This window comes from Chinchilla lanigera, unplaced genomic scaffold (genome assembly GCF_000276665.1).
Source record: "Chinchilla lanigera isolate Chin_1 unplaced genomic scaffold, ChiLan1.0 scaffold00016, whole genome shotgun sequence".
In the NCBI taxonomy this organism is placed as follows: Eukaryota; Metazoa; Chordata; class Mammalia; order Rodentia; family Chinchillidae; genus Chinchilla; species Chinchilla lanigera.
Genome location: NW_004955417.1, coordinates 10,716,355 through 10,736,474, shown reverse-complemented (window position 1 = coordinate 10,736,474; position 20,120 = coordinate 10,716,355). Strand labels below are relative to the sequence as shown.

The following is a 20,120-nucleotide window of genomic DNA, read 5'->3' as shown; positions in this document are numbered from 1 at the left end:
CTCATAATGATCCTCCTGCCTTAGCGTCCTGAGTGCTAGGATTACAGGCATGCACTGCCATGCCCGGCTCTTTTTTTTTTTTTTTTTGGTTTTTCTCCGGTACCGGGAACCGAACTCACGACCTTGTGCTTGCCAGGCACTTTTGCCACTGAGCTAAATCCCCAGCCCCTCCGGCTCTTTAATATCTTATTTTGAAGTAAATACAGCTTCACAAGGGATTTTAAAGAAACATACAGGGAAATCTATGTCCTTTTTACCCTCCCTCAATGTTAGTATCTTATATAGCTATGGTATGCTGTCAAAATGACAAAATTGTCTTTGATCCAACTTGGTAGAGCTTGTTTAGATATCACTAATGAGACATGCACTCTGTGTGTATGTGTGGCTCAGTTTTATATTTTTTGTAGCCACCCTTGTATAACCATCATAATCAAGGTACTCTGCTATGCTATCATAAGGTTTGCTTGTTCTTTTTTTATTGAAATACTTTTTAATGTGTTATTACTTTATAGCCAATCCTATCCCAGTCATCTGTAAGCTTTGGCAAGCACTAATCTCTTTATCATTTCTATAATTATATTATTTCAGAAATGTTCCATAAATGGAATTGTGTAGTATTTGTTTGAGATTAACTTTCTTAAAAATGGTGCTTGGGATTAACCTAAGGCCTTGTTCACACTCTACACTTGCTCTGCCATTGAACTACTCCCAGACCCAAGATGAACTTTTTTCATGTAATATAATTTCTTTATGGTTCACCTACTTCATTGAGTATGTCACTAGTCTTTTTCTTTTTAAGTGTGGAACAGTATTACATGCTGTAGATGACCGTTGTCATGTCTCTTGTCTCCCTACCTCCCATACTAGAGATTGAGCCCAGGGCATTGGGCATGCTAAGCACTTGCCTTATCTCTGATCTACATCCACATCTCAGTCCATAGTTTATTTGATTGTTGATCTATTATTAAAGGACATTTGAGTAGTTTCCAATTTTTGGCTGTTTTGAATACAGCTATTATAAACGAGGCCGAATATTTTGTATACATTTTCCTGCATGAAAATAAATTCTAATTTTTCTGGGATTATGTCTAAGAATGTATGTATCTTACTTTTCTCTTGTTGCTGAGACTAAATACCTGACACTAAAAATTAAGAGAGCAAAGGTTTATTTAGCTCACAGTTTGTAGAAGTTTCAGTCCATAATCAGCTGGCTCCAAGGCAGGGTGGCATGGCACAGGGGCAACATTTCAAGGCAGCACAAGACAGCAAAGGCAGCAAGAGCAAAAGTGGAAGAGCACATCTCTTCCTCTCATTTATAGTGTATGCAGGCTACCTGCCCTCAGGTGGGTATAGCACTCACACCATCTCTGTGCCCTCCTTTTGCACAGGTTCAGGATGTTTACAAAGTGAAGATCCTGGCCCCTTCTAAAATAAGTTAGTTAATTAAACTTACAAACTTCTCAAGTTGACATAGTGGACAACATCCTAGAGGGTCGTGGCATGTCCTCCACACCCCTGGATGTGGAACTGCTGAGTTAGTTAAACTTCTTAGACTTTTCAAGTTGACACAGTGTATCAACCATTGTAGTATTATTATTATTTTTTTTTTTGGTACTGGGAATTGAACTCAGGGCCTTGCACTTGCCAGGCAGGCACTGCGCCACTGAGCTACATTCCTGGCCCTACAGTATGTACTGTATTTTGGTATGGGAAATAGAAATTCTGCGAAAGTATAGATTAATTAGCAGAACTTCTGTTACGACTCCAGGAAGTAAAAGCTCATATTACTAATAAATTCTGAAGATGGAAAATTTAAATGTTAAAAAACATTGTTCCTACATTCATTTTATTCTACTTTAATAATTTGAACATTTTTTCCTGTCTCTAATAAAACTCCAGCTGATGGTGAGAAAGAAGATCAGTTTAATGGAAGCCCTCCAAGACCACAGCCAAGAGGACCAAGGACTCCTCCAGGGCCCCCTCCCCCTGATGATGATGAAGATGAACCTATGCCTTTGCCAGGTATAACTAAAGTCAGTGCTGTGAGTGCTTTTTAATGAAGGAAAAAAATTAGACCATGGTAGTCAAATCTTAATAAATGCTCTGTGCTGCTTTTTCATCTTCTCTAGTATTCCTTTGTGTTTTCTGTTGACAAATGAACTTGTAAAAAAGAAATCAGTAATTCACTTGAAGCTGTACCAACATGGCTTTGAAAATAGAATGTTGATGTTCTATAGTGGTATGTGCAGATGAGTACCAGTTAAAAATAAGCATGTGCTGGAAGTGATAAAAATCTACATAGTTACTTTTTTTTTTTTTTTTTTGAGGTAGAGTCTCACTATGTAGATCAGTCTGGCCTTGAGCTCACTATGTAGCCCAGGCTGACCTTGAATTTGTGGCAGTTCTGCTGCTGCTTCTGCTTCGGACTCCTAAGTACTGGGATTGCAGGCATGCACCACCATGTTGGGCTTGTCTAGTTACTTAATAGATAAAAGGAAAAAATAGCTTCTGGTCCTAGAACATAAAATAGCACAACGTATAAAGTATGCTTTTATTTATTTATTTATTTATTTTGGTTTTTCTCCGGTACCGGGAACCGAACTCACGACCTTGCGCTTGCCAGGCAGGCGCTTTTGCCGCTGAGCTAAATCCCCAGCCCCTGAAGTATGCTTTTAATGTCTTTTAAAAGCACATAATTCTGACATTTTTTAAAAAGGGTATTTATGAACTAAATCATCCAAAATGCCACTAAGTAGCTGGAGTATCTAGTCTTGTTACTTTGTGTTATTTAAGCCATTAAAATAATCTGTGCCTTAAATGTCATTTTTTTCAGTGTCTGGTGACAAGGAGGAGGATGTTCCCCATAGAGAAGATTATTTTGAGCCCATTTCTCCTGACCGGAATTCTGTTCCCCAAGAAGGTCAGTATTCTGATGAAGGAGAAGTAGAAGAAGAACAGCAAGAAGAAGGAGAAGATGATGAGGATGATGTGGATGTAGAGGAAGAAGAGGATGAGGATGAGGATGACCGCCACACAGTAGACAGTATCCCTGAAGAGGAAGAGGAAGATGAAGAAGAAGGTGAAGAGGATGAGGAAGGTGAAGGTGTGTTAGGACTTTTTGATTTTAAGTATTAAAAACTAACTAGATCTCAGTTTAGCGGTACAAAAGAGTTTATAGCAAAGATAAATAATTTTTTGGGCTTTTTTTGTCTTTTTGAGACAGGGTCCCCCTATGCAGTTCAGGCTGGCCTTGAACTCACTGTGTAGCCCAGGCTGGTCTCAAACTTGCAATGATCCTCTTGCCTCAGCCTTAATAAATGAGTTTTTAAGAAACCCAAGGATTCTGTAGCTAAGCCTTAAGACATGAGCACAAACGAGATTTCTATCTCATTTTGTATGTCTGTTTTATTCTGTCAACTGTTGTTTATTTGCCCCACAGCTTTCATTTCCTCTGTTTAACTCGCATAAACTGCCTGGCTGTAGCTGAGTCCCATTTCCAGTTTTCTGGGAGTTTCTGTTCAGCTTGTCACAGTATGAGCTGCCCCCTTGGTGCAATCAGCTTTGGCTAGGGAAATGGTCATGTAGTAACGAACACTTGTGCCAGATTTGATGGCTGTTTTCAGAGTAAGGAGTTGGATTTTAAGCTGGGTGGAATTCTAAAAGATGTCTGATATTTAGATATTTTAGCAAAGTGCTATATTATTTTTAGAAATTTAGGAGGAAAAGTCTCAGCTAGCCAAGGCTGTATGATAGTATGTTGCGGTCCTTATAATAGGCCTGCAACCTAAAATAATTCAGAGAATAATACTTAAAATAATTAAGTATTTTTCATTTGAAAGCAGAAAGTGAGTGATTTGAATTAATTGACTTAATTAGCCCAAGAAGTAGCTTTTTTTTTTTTTTTTTTTTTTTTGGTCTTTTTGAGACAGGGTCTCGATATGCAGTTCAGGCTGGCCTTGAGCTCACTTTGTATCCCAGGCTGGTCTCGAACTTCCAACAATCCTCCTGCCTCAGCCTCCCAAGTGCTGAGATTACAGGCATGCGCCCCCACGCCTGGCGCAAGAAGTGGCATTTAATGTTAAAGCATGTATGCAGAATGATAGCGTCTGCCTTGGTTTTTTTTCTACACAAAAAAGATGAGGTGCTTTAGAATTACAGAGACCCTTTTACGCAGTACACAAGCAGTTGGGTTACAGTTAGAGTGGTAACTTTTCTTAACTTTCTCCATTCCCAGATTACCAGATACTTGTTTTTAGATTTGTTGCATGTGATTGGCAAATAGTAGTTACTTTCAGCCAGTTTTCTTAAATCAGGACAATTTGGCAGAGAAAGTGAGTTAGTGAGAGGATTATTTATTTATTTATTTATTTATTTATTTATTTATCTATGTATGTATGTATGTATGTATGTCTTGTTGAGACAGAGTCTCGCTATGCGGTTCAGGCTGGCCTTGAGCTCACTTTGTAGCCCAGGCTGGCCTTGAACTTGCAACGATCCTCTGGCCTCAGCCTCCCAAGTGCTGGGATTGCAGGCATGCGCCACCACGCCCGGCTAATTTGATTTTTTTTTTTTTGTTTTTCTCCGGTACCGGGAACCGAACTCATGACCTTGCGCTTGCCAGGCAGGCGCTTTTGCCGCTGAGCTAAATCCCCAGCCCCTAATTTGATTTTTAATATGAGACATTTGGTTTGTCTCAGGGCCAGAGCCTTATAAACTGTTTGGGGTTTTTTTGGTACTGGGAATCAAACTCTGGACCTCATGCTTACCAGGCTGGCACTTGTGCCACTGAGCTGTATCCCTGGCAAAAATTTTTTTCTTTTTGATAAGAGTGTTTTGATAAGGGTATGCACAAGAATGGTAAATAGAATCCTTTTTTTCCTAGGCTATTATTGCTCATCTCCATTTTATCACAGAGAGCAATAGTAGTGTTAGTAAAACCTGCAAGTTTTATGTCTTTATTTCTGTTTTTTTTTGGTATAGAAAAAGCTGCATATATGTGATGGTAAGAAAGCTTTGCTTTGGTAAAGCTGAACATTTTATTTATTTTTAATTTTTTATTTTTTTGCCTTTTTTGAGACAGGGTTTCACTGCAGCTCAGGCTGGCCTTGAACTCACTTTGTAGCCCAGCCAGGCCTTGAGGTCACAGTGATCCTCCTGCCTCAGCCTCCCGAGTACTGGGATTACAGGCGTGCGCCACCACACCTGGCCTAAGCTGAACATTTTATTTTATTTTATTTTATTTTTTTTTGGGGGGGTTTTCTCCGGTATTGGGAACCGAACTCACGACCTTGCGCTTGCCAGGCAGGCGCTTTTGCCGCTGAGCTAAATCCCCAGCCCCCAAGCTGAACATTTTAAATGAACAGATTTTCCTAAAAAAATGTAACACAGACCTAGGAAACTGTATGACTGGTAAGTGCAGGAAGAGTAAAAATTGAGTATATAATTTAAAAAGAGCATGGAATTTTTCCTGGAAATACTTGATTTAACCTTGCATTTGTGGTGTTAATTTTAATGTAACTTTACTAATTTTTGCCCACTAGTTTTTTGGATTTTATTCAAAAGCAATCTCAATAGGGCAAAATTTTCCCTCCTGAGAAAGGTATTTTTGTTACTTTGAGGCATTTGTAATTTTTTTTCAGCAAGGAATTTACAGATTGTTTTAAAGCTGAACAAGTTTGCTTAGGAAGTTTATTCATAATTGTTCCACTAGAAATTCTGAAGTTAGTAGCTGTTGATATGACTGGGGGCAGGAATTTGTTTTGTTGAAGAAATCATTACCTCTTAATGTTTGCCACACTTGTTTTTACATACTGTGCTTTTGATCAACCCAATTTTATGCATTAAATACCAGTAATGTAATACTTAACTATTATTTAAACTAATTTTCAGGGGATGATGGTTATGAACAAATTTCCAGTGATGAAGATGGAATTGCTGACTTGGAACGTGAAACATTTAAGTACCCAAACTTTGATGTTGAATACACTGCTGAAGACCTAGCTTCTGTTCCTCCCATGACATACGATCCATATGACAGGGAGCTGGTTCCGCTCCTATACTTCAGCTGTCCATATAAGACTACTTTTGAAATTGAAATCAGCAGAATGAAAGAACAAGGTCCAGATAAAGAAAATTCAGGGGCAATAGAAGCCTCAGTGAAGTTAACGGAACTACTAGATTTATATCGGGAAGATAGAGGTGCAAAATGGGTAACAGCTTTAGAAGAAATTCCAAGTTTAATAATAAAAGGATTAAGCTATTTGCAGTTGAAAAACACAAAACAAGATGCCCTTGGCCAGTTGGTAGACTGGACAATGCAGGCTTTAAATTTGCAAGTAGCCTTTCGCCAGCCCATCGCTTTAAATGTCCGACAGCTGAAAGCTGGGACCAAGTTGGTGTCCTCCCTAGCAGAGTGTGGCTCCCTTGGAGTCATCGGACTGCTACAAGCAGGAGTGATCGATGTGTTGTTTGAGCTCCTATTTGCTGATCATGTCTCATCTTCTCTTAAGTTAAATGCTTTTAAAGCTTTGGACAGTGTTATTAATATGACAGAAGGAATGGAAGCTTTTTTAAGAAGTAGGCAGAGTGAAAAAAGTGGCTATCAAAGACTTCTGGAGCTTATACTTTTAGATCAGACTGTGAGGGTTGTCACCGCTGGTTCAGCTATTCTGCAAAAATGCCATTTCTATGAAATCTTGTCAGAGATTAAAAGACTCGGTGACCATTTAGCAGAGAAGACTTCAGCTGTACCTAACCACAGTGAACCTGATCAGGACCCAGATGCTGGACTTGAGAGAACAAACCCAGAATATGAAAATGAGGTAGAAGCTTCTATGGACATGGATCTTTTGGAATCCTCAAATATAAGTGAAGGCGAACTAGAGAGGCTTATTAACCTTCTAGAAGAAGTTTTTCATTTAATGGAAACTGCCCCTCATACAATGATCCAGCCTCCTGTTAAGTCTTTCCCAACGATGGCACGAATCACTGGTCCTCCAGAGAGGGATGATCCATACCCTGTTCTCTTTAGGTAAGACATCTGTTTTAGGGACATGCACTCCCAAATCACTGGGGACACCTTTGTGTGGTGATTGTGTTTTTCATCTGTTTGTAGGTAGGCATACTCCATGTAGACATACTTGATAATTCAGAGTAGATATTCAGTAGTGAAACTGAGATACACGTTACTGTGAGTGAGACTCTCTTGTGTTAGGCAGGATGTAAAGCAGAATGAGGATAATAATGGTGAAGTAAGTGATAGTAAATAATTAGCAGTGCTTGTATAACTGTGTCTGACGAGAATAAGTGAGAAACTGCTTAATTGCTTCTGGGAGGTGGTAGAAAGGGGCGGTGGTGAAAGGAGAGAGCTTTTCTGTGGGAAATCCTTTGTTTTACTTGGATACACTATAAGATAAAATTTTACTTTGCTGTCTTAATTTCACAGTCCTGTTTAAGGGTGTCTTTAAGATTCCATTACCTCTTGTTTCTTTGTCCAGCTCTCCTGTTAGCTGTTGGTAAAATTTTGCCATTGGCCATTGTTGGGCACAGTATCCACAGTACTTTTTTGTTTTAATTTCTGAGACTTTGTTTTTGGCCTTTTTGGCATGCTGTCTCCAGATAATTTTCTAATAACGAAATGGAAGCACAGGATTTTTTTTTTTTTTTGCCGGTACTGGGGATCAAACTCACGACCTTGCGCTTGCCAGGTAGGCACTTATGCCACTGAGCTATATTCTCAGCCCCTGGGATTTTTATTATTATTTATTTCTGTGGATAGTTTTTGTCTTAATCTAGGTGAAGTGCATTACCAGGAAATGGGGTACTTGTCCACTCAGCTCTTTTTTTTTCCTTCCAGTACCGGGAATGGAACTCACGACCTTGCACTTGTCAGGCAGGTGCTGTGCCGCTGAGCTAAATCCCCAGCCCCTCCACTCAGCTCTTTACCTGGCCGTTCTTTGTTTTAGCTAAAGGTTGTCTTTCCCCACAGCATAATGTGAGTCAGCCTGGAGTGCAAGTTCTCCATTTGAGAGGTTGCCCTAGGAGTCAGGAAATGTTAGGAGAGTAAGACGAGGACAAAGAAAAGCCAGGGAAGTACATTTTTTAAACTTACTGCTGTGAATAATTGGTACTCATCTACTGGGTGAGGAATTGGCTAAAGTGTCTACTTCTTCCATTGAGTGACTCAGGCAGCGGCGTTCCTTTCTTCTAGTGCTGAAGGTTGTCCGCCAGGGGCTTTAACGCCTTCCTGCTTGTGGTCTGAGCACTCTTTATTGGCTATAGAGAAAGCTCTGAGAAAGAAAGGTAGCGACCCAAAGTGAGACTCAGGCTGTTATCAGCAGCTCCCACAGACTGGGTAGTGGGAGGTGGCCAGGATAGACCCATGGGGAGTAGATTGTGTAGGTGGTGGGCAGCGTAGGAGAAGATAGTTTCAGGAACCTGTGACAGGACTGCTGTGTCAAGTGAGAAATGGAGCACGTGAGGACAGGAAATACTGTAAGGGATTTTGCACAGTGGATTGCAGGTGGAGCTTTGGCACAGCAGTTTAATGTAGCGGTGGAACAGGAAGTGTAGGTGAAAAGTCACTGGGAAGTGAAGATATTATTTTAAATTCTTGGCTGAGAGGGAAAATAGAAATGGGATAGCATTGAGAAGGAGATGCTGCGGTAAAAAAGGAAGAGTTTCATTCTTTTAGGAATAGAAGAGCACATTTGAGGCTGGAAAGAATTAACTTATTTAAAAAGTCAGTGGAAGCTGGACGTGGTGGGGCACGCCTGTAGTCCCAGGGCTCGGGAGGCTGAGGCAGGAGGATCGTTGTGATTTTGAGACCAGCCTGGGCTACAAAGTGAGCTCAAGGCCAGCCTGAACTGCATAGTAAGACCCTGTCTCAAAAAGACCAAAAAAAAAAAAAAAAAAGTCAGTGGAGTCAGACGTGGTAGCACACGCCTATAATCCCAGCACTGGGATTATCTCTCTGTGAGATTAAGGCTAGCCTGCACTGCATAGCAAGATGGTCTTCAAAAAAAAAAAAAAAAAAAATTGAGCCAGTTCATCTTTCTGATATCTTCAGTTTCAATAAAATGGAAGTAAAATCATATACTAAGGGTGACTTAGTATAATGGATGTAAGAGGGGATCCTTTCAGTCACTGAGAGAAACTAGTAATAACCTGTGTATTAAATGCTATCCCCTCAGGTTTGTTAGGGTGTGAGCCTGGGGGAAACAAAGGGCCTTTGATGCTGCACTAGGGAGTTTTAATTGTAATTTTAGAAATGGGAAGATCTTGAATGTTTTGGAGAAGCAGATCTGATTGAAGTAGGGTTTGAAAATTTTTGTTGCAAGACACATTGCTATGGGAAAGAAGCCACAGTTATGTAATGTAAATAAGCTAAAGGTTCTAGGAAGTAGTTATTAAGTACTTGACCTAGAGTACTTGACCTGGTGCTTCTCAGGAGGGGAAGGACAGATTATTGTGGTGATATTGAGAGAGTTATGAGAGAAATTACTAGGACGTGATTTGGGGACCTCGTAGGACAGAGAAAGCGAGGAAGAGTGAGCAGTGTTGGAGGTTTCTCGCCAGTGTGACAGTGAGAACTCTGGTTTTATTGGTAGAAACTAGTACATTTGAAGGAAGAGTGAATTTTGGAAGGAGAGTAATTATATTTTGAAAGGATTAGTTTGAAGTGATAGCAAGGCTCGAATGACCTATTTTGGGGTCCCCAAGATTATTGAGGTGGACTCTCAGGATTCGGCGTATAGTTGTACTCAGCAAAGCATGACCTGAGGGGAATATGGTATAGCGCCCAAAGTCTGGGGAAGCTAGTCACACGCATCCAGCTTTCTCTCAGTGGGAGTCACGAGAGACCTGCTTCATTCCTTCAGCAGGTTGTGACAGCACGCGTGAAGTGTTACCTGTGCTTAGAATCTCGTGCTTAGGTTTTTTAAAAAGTCATTATTTTTATTTTTAACTGAAAAGTAATTGTGTATATTTAATGTGATGTTTTGATGTATGTGTACAATGTAGAAGGATTATATCAAACTAATTTCGGCACCCAGGATTTGTATTGAGGTCTAGCCATGTACTTGTTTACTACCGTGATGTTCCAGAATTCTAGACTCCGGAAGGCAGGCAGGAGTTGGGCATCAAACAAATCGTTTGCATAAATAACTTAGCTGCAGTGAACCATTCTTAACGTTTGGGGCGAGGCACTCTCCCCAGATCCACGTTCCCAGAGGCCAGCCTTGCGAGAGAGCCTAAGGGTGAGACTGAGGCCCACTGCGTTAACTGCTCACCAGTCTGTAAGGTAGACAAGGTCTCACTGTGTAGTCCAGGCTGGTCTTGAACTTACTATGTGGCCCAGCCTGGCCTTGAACTCGTGGCGATCCTAGGTGCTGAGATTACAGGTGTGTGTGCCACCACATCCAGCCACAGAGTTTTATATCCTTGAGTTATGTTTGGGTTTATAGTAAGGAGTCCCTGGGTGGTGCTTATTGTATTGTGATATTTATGTATTATTATCATGAATATCATGATACAGATGTGATGAATATGATGTGAGTATCATCATAGAAACTTGAGTTGAAGTAATAATGGAATGGAAAGGTCAGTTTTAGCTGTTGATAAGTAAGTTCTGGCCTGTCACCTACTAAGAAGTAAGAAGAAGTTTTGGCAGATGTTTGCAGAAATGTCTATCACTATTTGCAGTGGCTACAACTGTGAAGAATCAGACTTTCAAATATTTTTATTCAAGGCCGGGTGTGGTGGCGCACACCTGTAATCCCAGCACTGGGAACGCTGAGGCAGGAGGATCATTGTGAGTTCGAGACCAGCCTGGGCTACAAAGTGAGCTTGAGGCCAGCCTGAACTGCATAGTGAGACCCTGTCTCAAAAAACAACAAACAAAAAACAAGTATTTTTGTTTAGTTTAAGAGTCAAAGAATTAGGACCTTTTCCTAATTCAAAATTAACATATTAAGCTGCTCTTCTTTTATAATTAAAAAATGTTTAGGTAGATTTGTTGTTGTTGTTGTTCTTACTCTGTATCCCAGGCAGGCCTCGAACTTGAGGTGATCTGCCTGTCTTAGCCTTCTGAGTACTAGGTTACTAGTGTGTACCATACTCAGCTTGTTTAGGAAGATTTTTCTGCGCAATTTGAAGTTTTAAAAAAATTTTTGTTAAATCTGGTAGGGTCTCTGGGAAGGAAATCCATACAGGTAAGGAAACTGATGCTCAAAGAGGTTGTCAGTATCATTGGTCTTTATTTTGAAGTGGTAGGTAAGTTTCAGACTGCTTCGTCTAAAACTGGAAAGAATAGTTCTTAGATTTGATAAAAGAGTGCTGTGCTGTGTATGGCAGGGTTAACTATTCAAATACTGAAGTTGATAATTTGAAGTTTTTTCTTTATTAGAAGTAGTATTTCAGGTCTGTAGTAAATTAGAAGTTATTTCAGGTCTATAGTAAATCTAATATGTGTTTTCCTCTTTTTTTCTTCCTTTTTTTGAGACAGGGTCTTGCTATATAGTTCAGGCTAGATGTGAACTCATTATGTAGCCCAGGCTGGCCTTGAATTCACGGTGATCCTCCTGCCCCAGCCTCCCGAGTGCTGGCATTTTAGGTGTGTGCCAACATACCTGGCCATAACTTATATTAATAAGTTAATAATATAATTAATATTATATATACTATATTTTTCTGAGAGATCCTGATTCACATATCTGATATGTCATGAGTAGGGTAGGAACATGGTACTTGACAAGTAGCTCAAAGAGAAGGCCAAGAATTTTTTTTTTTTTTTTTTTTTGAGACAGGGTTTTGCCATGTAGTTCAGGCTGGCCTTGAACTTAAGTGATCCTCCTAGCCCAGCCTCCTGAGTGATGTGATTATAGGCGTGTGCCACCATGCGCAGCAGGTCCAGAATTTAGAGTCAGAGTTAACTCCAGAAAGAGAAAACCTACCAGCAGTTATTGAGCATAATACTGAATATTATCTAGGAGAAATTTTATTAAATATCTCTTGAATCATTAGCTAGGAGAGAGCTTTACAGAATTTTAATGTATTTGGCCCAGTGAGAGAAAACTTGCACATTATTATTATTATTGTTGTTGTTACTATGATTGTTGTATTATTATTATTGCAGTTAAAGTAGTGCAAGTCTGAGGGGGAGGACTAAGGCATGACAGTTTTTTACTTTTGTCCTGTTTGGTGAGCGTTGAGTAAATGAAGGCTGCTTTGCATGTACTTGACACACGTCCTTTTTCCGCAGGTATCTTCACAGTCATCACTTCTTGGAGTTGGTCACCTTGCTTCTGTCAATTCCAGTCACAAGTGCCCACCCTGGTGTGCTGCAAGCAACGAAAGATGTTCTAAAGTTTCTTGCACAGTCACAGAAGGGTCTCCTTTTTTTTATGTCAGAATACGAAGCAACAAACTTGTTGATCAGAGCGCTGTGTCACCTGTATGACCAAGATGAAGAGGAAGGCCTCCAGTCTGACGGTGTGATCGATGATGCGTTTGCCTTGTGGCTGCAGGACTCCACTCAGACGCTGCAGTGCATTACAGAGCTGTTCAGCCATTTCCAGCGCTGTACAGCCAGTGAGGAGACGGACCATTCCGATCTCTTGGGAACCCTTCACAATCTCTATCTGATTACTTTTAATCCTGTGGGAAGATCAGCTGTTGGCCATGTTTTCAGTCTCGACAAAAATCTTCAAAGTCTCATTACTCTAATGGAGTACTATTCCAAGGAAGCCTTAGGGTAATTTTTGTTTCTTAAATTTTTAGTTGTGTTAGAAAACTAGATCACTCATGTTTTTTGTTTTGTTTTTTGCCTTTGGAGATGATCTCACTCTGCAGTTCTGGGTGGCCTTGAACTCACTTTGTAGCCCAGGCTGGCCTCGAACTGGTAGCAGTCTTCCTGCCTCAGCCTCCTAAGTGCTGGAATTATAGGCATGTGCCACCACGCCTGGCCCCAGTTTCTTTTAAAGAGCTGTTTCTCTAAAATCAGACTCTAACTTTTTGACATAACATATAACACGTTAAGAATTGGGATGACACAGGCTCTCAAATACAAGTTGGAGTTACAAAGCAATGCAGTGAACCTTTTAGTAGTTTCTTTCTGTGAGCTTGTGGTGTTGACAAAGATTGCAGCTGGACACCTCTGCTGATTTGTGTAGAGGGGAACCCTACGGCCCAGGGGTATATAACCCTTAAGAATATAGGGCACCTTTTTGCTGTTTTCTGTCCTTGCCGTCTAATGCAGTCACGTGCTCTGGTTTCAGAATTGTTTTGACTGAATGGAGAGAGTTGAGAATGGTACTGGTTTTGAGGCGCCTGCACTCTTAAGCTGGAGGTTTCAGAGTGCGATTAGAGACATCCCCTCTGCCTAGCTCATGTCAAGGCAGTAGCACCCAGATAGCCGCCCTCACCACAGGGACTGGATATGACTCTGAGTGATGAGTCTCCTGTGGGGCCATGAAAGGCAGCTAAGTGGCTTCTGTGCCTGACTCTGTCCCAATGGTGCATTGACGGAAGACTGAGTGGTGATGGCAGGTGATCACGTTTGTTCCTGTTTACCCAGAGTGGATGAAGATTTTAAAGGAGACCAGTGAAGTGTGCCTTTTTCTAGTTTATTGTTAATGAAACATACCTGTTACTATTTCATTGTTCTGTTCTTGATGGCATTTTGCTTCATTGTAATGTGTGTTTATTTTTATATGCAGTCAGCTCTCCTTATCTATGGGTTTGGTTCTGTGGATTCAACCAACCATGAATTGAAAATATTTAGAATATTGAGACTATTTTTCTTGTCATTGTTCCCTAAACAATACAGTACAACAGCTGAATAGCGTTCACATTGTATTAGGTATTGTAAGTAATGTGCAGATAAGGTTAGGTGCAGGTGCGTGTAGAAGATGTGCAGACGTGGTCATTTCAGAGGGACTTACCCCTTCATGGATTCTGTTGTTGGGGATCTCTGGGCTCAGTGCTCATGGGTACTAAGGGAGGATTTACTGTTCAGTAGAGTTTTCAGGTGAATTGGATGTGAATTGTAAAGTCTGATTTCTTGTCTTCAAGAAGTCAGTCATGTTTCATTGTAAATTTCCTTGTTGTCCAAAACCAAATAGAAAGTAACATTTATAATTGTTCCTAAAGATTGTATTTGTACCCCAAACTTAAAAATCTTATTTTGTTTCAGCGATTCCAAGTCTAAGAAGTCAGTAGCTTATAATTATGCATGCATACTTATTTTGGTGGTGGTTCAGTCTTCCAGCGATGTCCAGATGTTAGAACAACATGCAGCATCTCTCTTGAAGCTTTGTAAAGCAGATGAAAATAATGCTAAATTGCAAGGTATAGTATCTGAAATTATTTTGAGCATTTTTCATATGTGCTAGGAAAAACCTTTAAATGTAATGTTCTGTCATGTTTCATTATCGCTTTTTGGCCTTTTGGCTAAGATCAAGTGTAGTATCTCTTCTTAGCAGTTTAATATCATGTTTCATTATACCTAATATTACTGGTTTTACTTTTTTTTGAGACAAGGTCTTGCTATGTAGTTCATGTTGGCCTTGAACTCGTGGCCTCGCTCCTGCCTCAGCCTCCCAAGTACTGGGATTACAGGTGTGTGCCACCATGCCAGGCACATTCACTCTCTTCTCTGTCTGTCTCTCTCTGTCTCTCTCTCTGTTCTAAGTGCATTATATGGTTATAATTTTTTTTTTGTCTTTTTGAGACAGCATCTCGTTGTGTAGTTTGGGCTGACCTTGAGCTCACTTTGTAGCCCAGGCTGGTCTCCAACTCACAATGATCCTCCTGCTTCAATACTGTTATAACTTAGAGGTCTGTTTGTGGATGGAAAAAGTAAAGGATAATGAATATAAACTTTATTTTTTTTTTATTTTTAATTTTTTTTTTTTGACACAGGCTCTCACTATGTAGTTCAGGCTGGCCTGGACTCATTTTGTAGCCCAGGTTGGCCTCACTAAACTCCTGAGTCCTGGGATTACAGGTGTGTGCCAGCACACCTGGCAAACTTTATTTAAAATATATAAATGTATATTGAGTAAAGTTTATAGCAAACTTTTTGTAGGCAGTTTGGAAAAGTTTAAGGTAACTAATCATGATTTTTAAATTTTTCAGTCTATCAGCTTCCTGATCTTATCAAGTACAAAACTTGATAGCACTGAGTAAACATTGTAAAGATGCTGTAAAGCGGAATGTGACCTCTTTTTTAAATTGTAAAATGTTATGTATTGTGGTGGCTGCAGTAAAAACTTGGATAGTAGGGGCTGGGGATTTAGCTCAGTGGCACAGTGCCTGCCTGGCAAGTGTGAGGTCGTGAGTTCGATTGCCGGTACTGGGGGAAGAAAAAAAAACAACAAACTTGGATAGTAAACTCAAGTTTCCATAGTAGATTCCCCCCCCAAGTATGCCCATATCAAAGGAGTGCACATGATATTTTCAAAGGCATTATTAATGCTTTACAGCTTTTTCTAGGTAATGGGTGCACTTTAAAAAATTGTTTTTATTCTTAATTTATATTTATTTATTTATTTTTGTATTGGGAAATTGAACTCAGGACTTTGTGCCTGACAGGAAGGCCCTGTGCAACTGAGCTATATCCCCAGCCTTTTTTTTCTTTTTTGGTTCTGGGAATTGAACTCAGAACCTTACACTTGCCAGGCAGGCACTTACGCCACTGAGCTATATCCCCGGCCCCTTCCTTTTTTGTTTTTTTTGACACAGGCTCTCACTATGTAGTTCAGGTTGGCCTTGAATTTATGGCGATTTTTTTACTCCAGCTTCCTGAGTGCTGGGGTTACAGATGTGTGCCACCCCACCCAGTTTATTCTTTGATTTGAGCTGTATATTCTGTATATATGAAAGACTTAAGTTATATATGCGTGGGAAGTCAGGGTTGGTGATACACACATGTAATCCCAGTACTGGGCAGGCCAGGGTAGGAGGATCATTTGAGTTTGTGAGGCCAGCCCAAGTTACAAAAGCAAGTTCAAGGCCAGCCTGGACTACATAGCAAAATCTTGTCTCAAAACAAAGAAGGAAAACACACCAGGAGAAAAACTAAGATGTGCGCAGATAGAAGCTTCTGGACAAATACAGTTCCAAAGAGAGAGACCACTAATAATTTTGGTTTCCTTTAGTCATACCTATAGAGTGTCTGAAACTGGTGGAATGCTTTTCTAAAAACATTTTTGGAGGCAGATCTTATGGTAGATATTTGTAGTCCCAGCACTTGGGAAGCCTAGGCAGGAGGACCACAAGGTTGAGGCCAATCTAAGCTACACAGGAAGACACTATGTCAAAAACAAAACAAAAATTTGGAGTGGGAGGTAGGGTTTAGGTACTATGGTGTGTAGATTCTTGGGGAGTTTTGTTTTGATTACAGTAAATGGTATATTTCACTTATGTTTTAAATTAGAGTTTGCTGTCTATTTGAGGTGATAGTAATTTTTTTTAAGTTTATAAAGGCAAATTAAATTGACAGAACTAAAATTTCATGTTAAAAGGTACTTAAAAACTGTTTCCTAATGGATTTGATCCTGTTAGAAATACTTTTTTTTTTTGCTCTTTGAGAGAAGTTCTCGCTGTGCAGTTCAAGCTGGTCTTGGACTCACTTTGCAGCCCAGGCTGGTCTCAAACTCACAATGATCCTCCTGCCTCAGCCTCTCAAGTGCATGGTGTGCGCCACCATACCCTGCTGAAATAAATACATTTAATACATTTTATACATTTTGCCTACAATTTGTTTTGAGGGGTGTGGTCAGCAGCATAGGTAGATGAATAAAGAGTATTAATTTGTAAGCAGTCTTTTATCAGTCTGTTTTGTAATGTTGTAAACTGATTGCAAAAATTCATTTTTGTTAGATAAAGTGTTTAAGCATTTATACATTTAAGTTCTCAGAAATCATGTAGAGTAGTCACTTCTTATTTTTGAACCAATACAATAGGCCTGCATTTCTGTTCCATTTTAGTGCTTGTTTAAATAATTAGATACAAGTTCATTCTTGTACAGAATTTAGTATTGAAATCAATGCAGAGCTAATGTTTTTCTTTTTAAAAATATACTACTACTTTATTATAATGGCCTTTATTTTTAAATATTACAGATTACTCTTTTTGTTTTTTAGAACTTGGCAAATGGCTTGAACCTCTGAAAAACCTTCGATTTGAAATTAACTGCATCCCTAACCTAATTGAATATGTTAAACAGGTAAGTAAAGCTTACAAGTTTTTGATGTTATGGAACTTCATGGTAGTATGTAGTGATAATGCATTAGATCACTTGTATAGATAAAGTTAAATGCAAATGCTATGGTAATATAGCATATAACTATTCCTGTTAAACTTTAATTAGTGAGAAAGAATTTTCCTGGAAATATTTAGCTGAAAATTGACAGGACCGATTCCAGATAATTGCAGCATGGGGGCTTATTCTCTCTGGTGTTAATTTGGGATAGTCTTTTTGGAATTGAAATAATTCATAAAAGCTAGAGTCAGTGAGATTTATGAAATTCATAATAGTATTGGTGAACAAGTTCAGATAAAATTTAAGTAATTTATAGTAATGAAATCAGTGGATTGTTGTTTCCTGTTGTTTTAAATTTTATTTATTTTTGCTTCTTGGTTGATCCAGGTTTAACATAAGAATGAGAATGAGGACTAAAGGGGACTTCAATGTGTAGAAGTTTTAAGGTGGACAGGCAGTGTGAACTTGGAATGATGACCTCATGTAGCTCTTGAGGGGTGTGTGGGGCGGGAGAGAGAGGGAGAGAGGGAGAGAGAGAGAAAGGGAGAGAGAGAGAATGAACCACCTGTTGCTGTTCTGACCTGACAACAAAAAACTGTTTTGGTTTGTCTGCTTCAAATTGTTCTTCATTAATGTTTATGCCTTTGTCTTTTCTGTCACTGTATCTCTCCTAAGAGTACTTTTACCTTCTGTGATGCCATCATGTTTCTCTGTCTTCTTGGCTCTTTGCTTTAAATGATATCTGGAGCTTTTCATTATTTTGTCTTCTGTTTAGCAGGAGGACAGTTAATAACTGTGAATTTATGCATTCATGCATTTTGGATGTTTGTGCATGACAGTGTGATGATTAATAGGACATCAGTAAATATCAAGTGGTGTGAGTACAAGTATTTAGTAAGGAGTGCAGTTCTAGAAAGTTGTGGTTTTTTAAGTTCTAGAAAAAGGAATTACTTATTGTAATCAAAAGTTTGATTTTTGTATAAATCCTTATCTTTGATCATGATTATCATAAGGAGCTCTCATCCCGTGATGTACTAAAATCAGTTGATCCAAGACTGAAACTTTACTCTTTGGCTCTCTGTTGCCTTGTGTAGTTTGTAGAATTCTAAGAAAAAATGAGAGGGAAAGATCACCTAAAGTGGAAAACATATGAGGTAGGAATTTATTTTTTTTTAAGATTATACTTGGAGCTGGGAATGTAACTCAGTGGCACAGCGCTTGCCTGGCAAGCGTGAGGCCCTGTTCAATTCCCAGTACCAAAAAAAAAGATGATACTTGGAAACTGAGATGAGAGATGGAGAAAAGAAGGAAGGGAAAAGCAACAAACAAAACAAAACAAAACATATATATAAAAAGATGATTATACTTCTAATTTCTCTTAGTTCATTGAGAAGAAATGTTTGTGCTCATATTTTTTGGACAGTTAAATGCTTATATCTTGTACTCGGAATGACTAAAGATAAAAATATACAATGTATTAGCCATTGTTATCCTCCTAAAAAAATTATACTTGGAAGCTTAGAAGTTGGTATAGGAATCTTTTAAATGTGATTTCTGTCTATATTTTAAAAATGTTTATAGTGCTCACCTGTGGAAGCTATGACAATGTAATACCACTGTTTGTTGTCAGGATATAGCATGGGCAGATGCTAAGGACACAAGACAGCCTTCTTTTTCCTCTAACCATGCTGCTGTTGGTATTGGCATTTTAAAAAATGTGATTCTTCTTTTTTTCTTTTTTTGTTTGTTTTGTTTTGTTTTGTTTTGTTTTGTGCCGTAATCGAACTTAGGACCTTGCACTTGCCAGGCAGGCGCTGTGCCACCAAGCTATATCCCCGGCTTTGGCATTTTAAAAAGTGTATCTCAGGGGCTGGGGATATAGCTCAGTGGTAGAGGTGCGTGCCTGGCAAGCACAGGGTCCTGAGTTCAATTCCCGGTATCCAAAAAAAAAAAAAAAAGAAAAAGAAAAAAAACAACCTCTTTCAAAAAATGTATCTATATAATCCAAAAACTTTCCTTGTTTCCCTGTTTTGAAAGAGCCTTTGTACTATAGAGCTCTTAAAATACAGTCTTTGCTCCCTTTTTAGGAGAGAAGACGTATAAAGTAGGTATATAGAAAGTTATTAAACTCAATACAGAGTCTTACAGATTTCTGTATATTAGCTTTGTGTTAGTACTTTAAATATACTATATTTGTACAATTCTTTTTGTGTGGTATCTCACAGTTTAACATATGTATAAGAGAATATAATTTTGATAATCTTCTTTAGCTCTATGCCTTATGTTTTAAATATACTATACATAAGTAAATGTAAAATGTTATATGTAGCTGGATGTAGTGGCACATACCTGTAATCCCAGCACTCAGGAGGCTGAGGCAGGAGGATCCTTGCGAGTTCAAGACCAGCCTGGGCTACGAAATGAACTCAAGCCCAGCCTGAATCCATAGCAAGACCTTGTTTCAAAAAGACAAAAAAAAAAAGTTATGTAAACTTAAAGCTTACCCTCCTTTCCTCCCTCCCTGCTTCCCTGTCTGCCTCCCTCTCTCCTTCCCTCCCTCTGTCCCTTCCTTTCTTCCTTCCAGAGATTGAACTCAGGGCCTTGCATATGCATGTTAAGGAGGGCCTTGCACAAGCGTATTGTTTTTTGTTTTTTGTCTTTGAGACAGCTGTGCAGTTCAGGCTGGCCTTCAGCTCACTTTGTAGCCCAGGCTGGTCTCAAACTTGCAACGATCTTCTTGCCTCAGCTTCCTGTATGCTGGGATTACCGTGTGTGCCACCGTGCCCAGCCTGCACATACATTTTTTTTTTTTTTTTTGGTTTTTCTCCGGTACCGGGAACCGAACTCACGACCTTGC

General features: G+C 39.4%; 1 protein-coding gene across 3 annotated transcripts in view; it reads left to right on the top strand.

Moving 5' to 3' along the window:
* Kiaa1429 (KIAA1429 ortholog) overlaps positions 1-20,120 on the top strand; it is a 69,681-nt gene that overhangs the window by 23,334 nt on the left and 26,227 nt on the right. For all 3 annotated transcript variants that reach the window (XM_005381810.2, XM_005381809.2, XM_005381811.2), the window contains exons 6-11: positions 1,900-2,022; positions 2,834-3,103; positions 5,890-7,030; positions 12,260-12,751; positions 14,192-14,346; positions 17,145-17,227. In XM_005381810.2, coding sequence (XP_005381867.1) covers positions 1,900-2,022; positions 2,834-3,103; positions 5,890-7,030; positions 12,260-12,751; positions 14,192-14,346; positions 17,145-17,227 — 2,264 coding nt within the window. The remainder of the gene's footprint in view (positions 1-1,899; positions 2,023-2,833; positions 3,104-5,889; positions 7,031-12,259; positions 12,752-14,191; positions 14,347-17,144; positions 17,228-20,120) is intronic.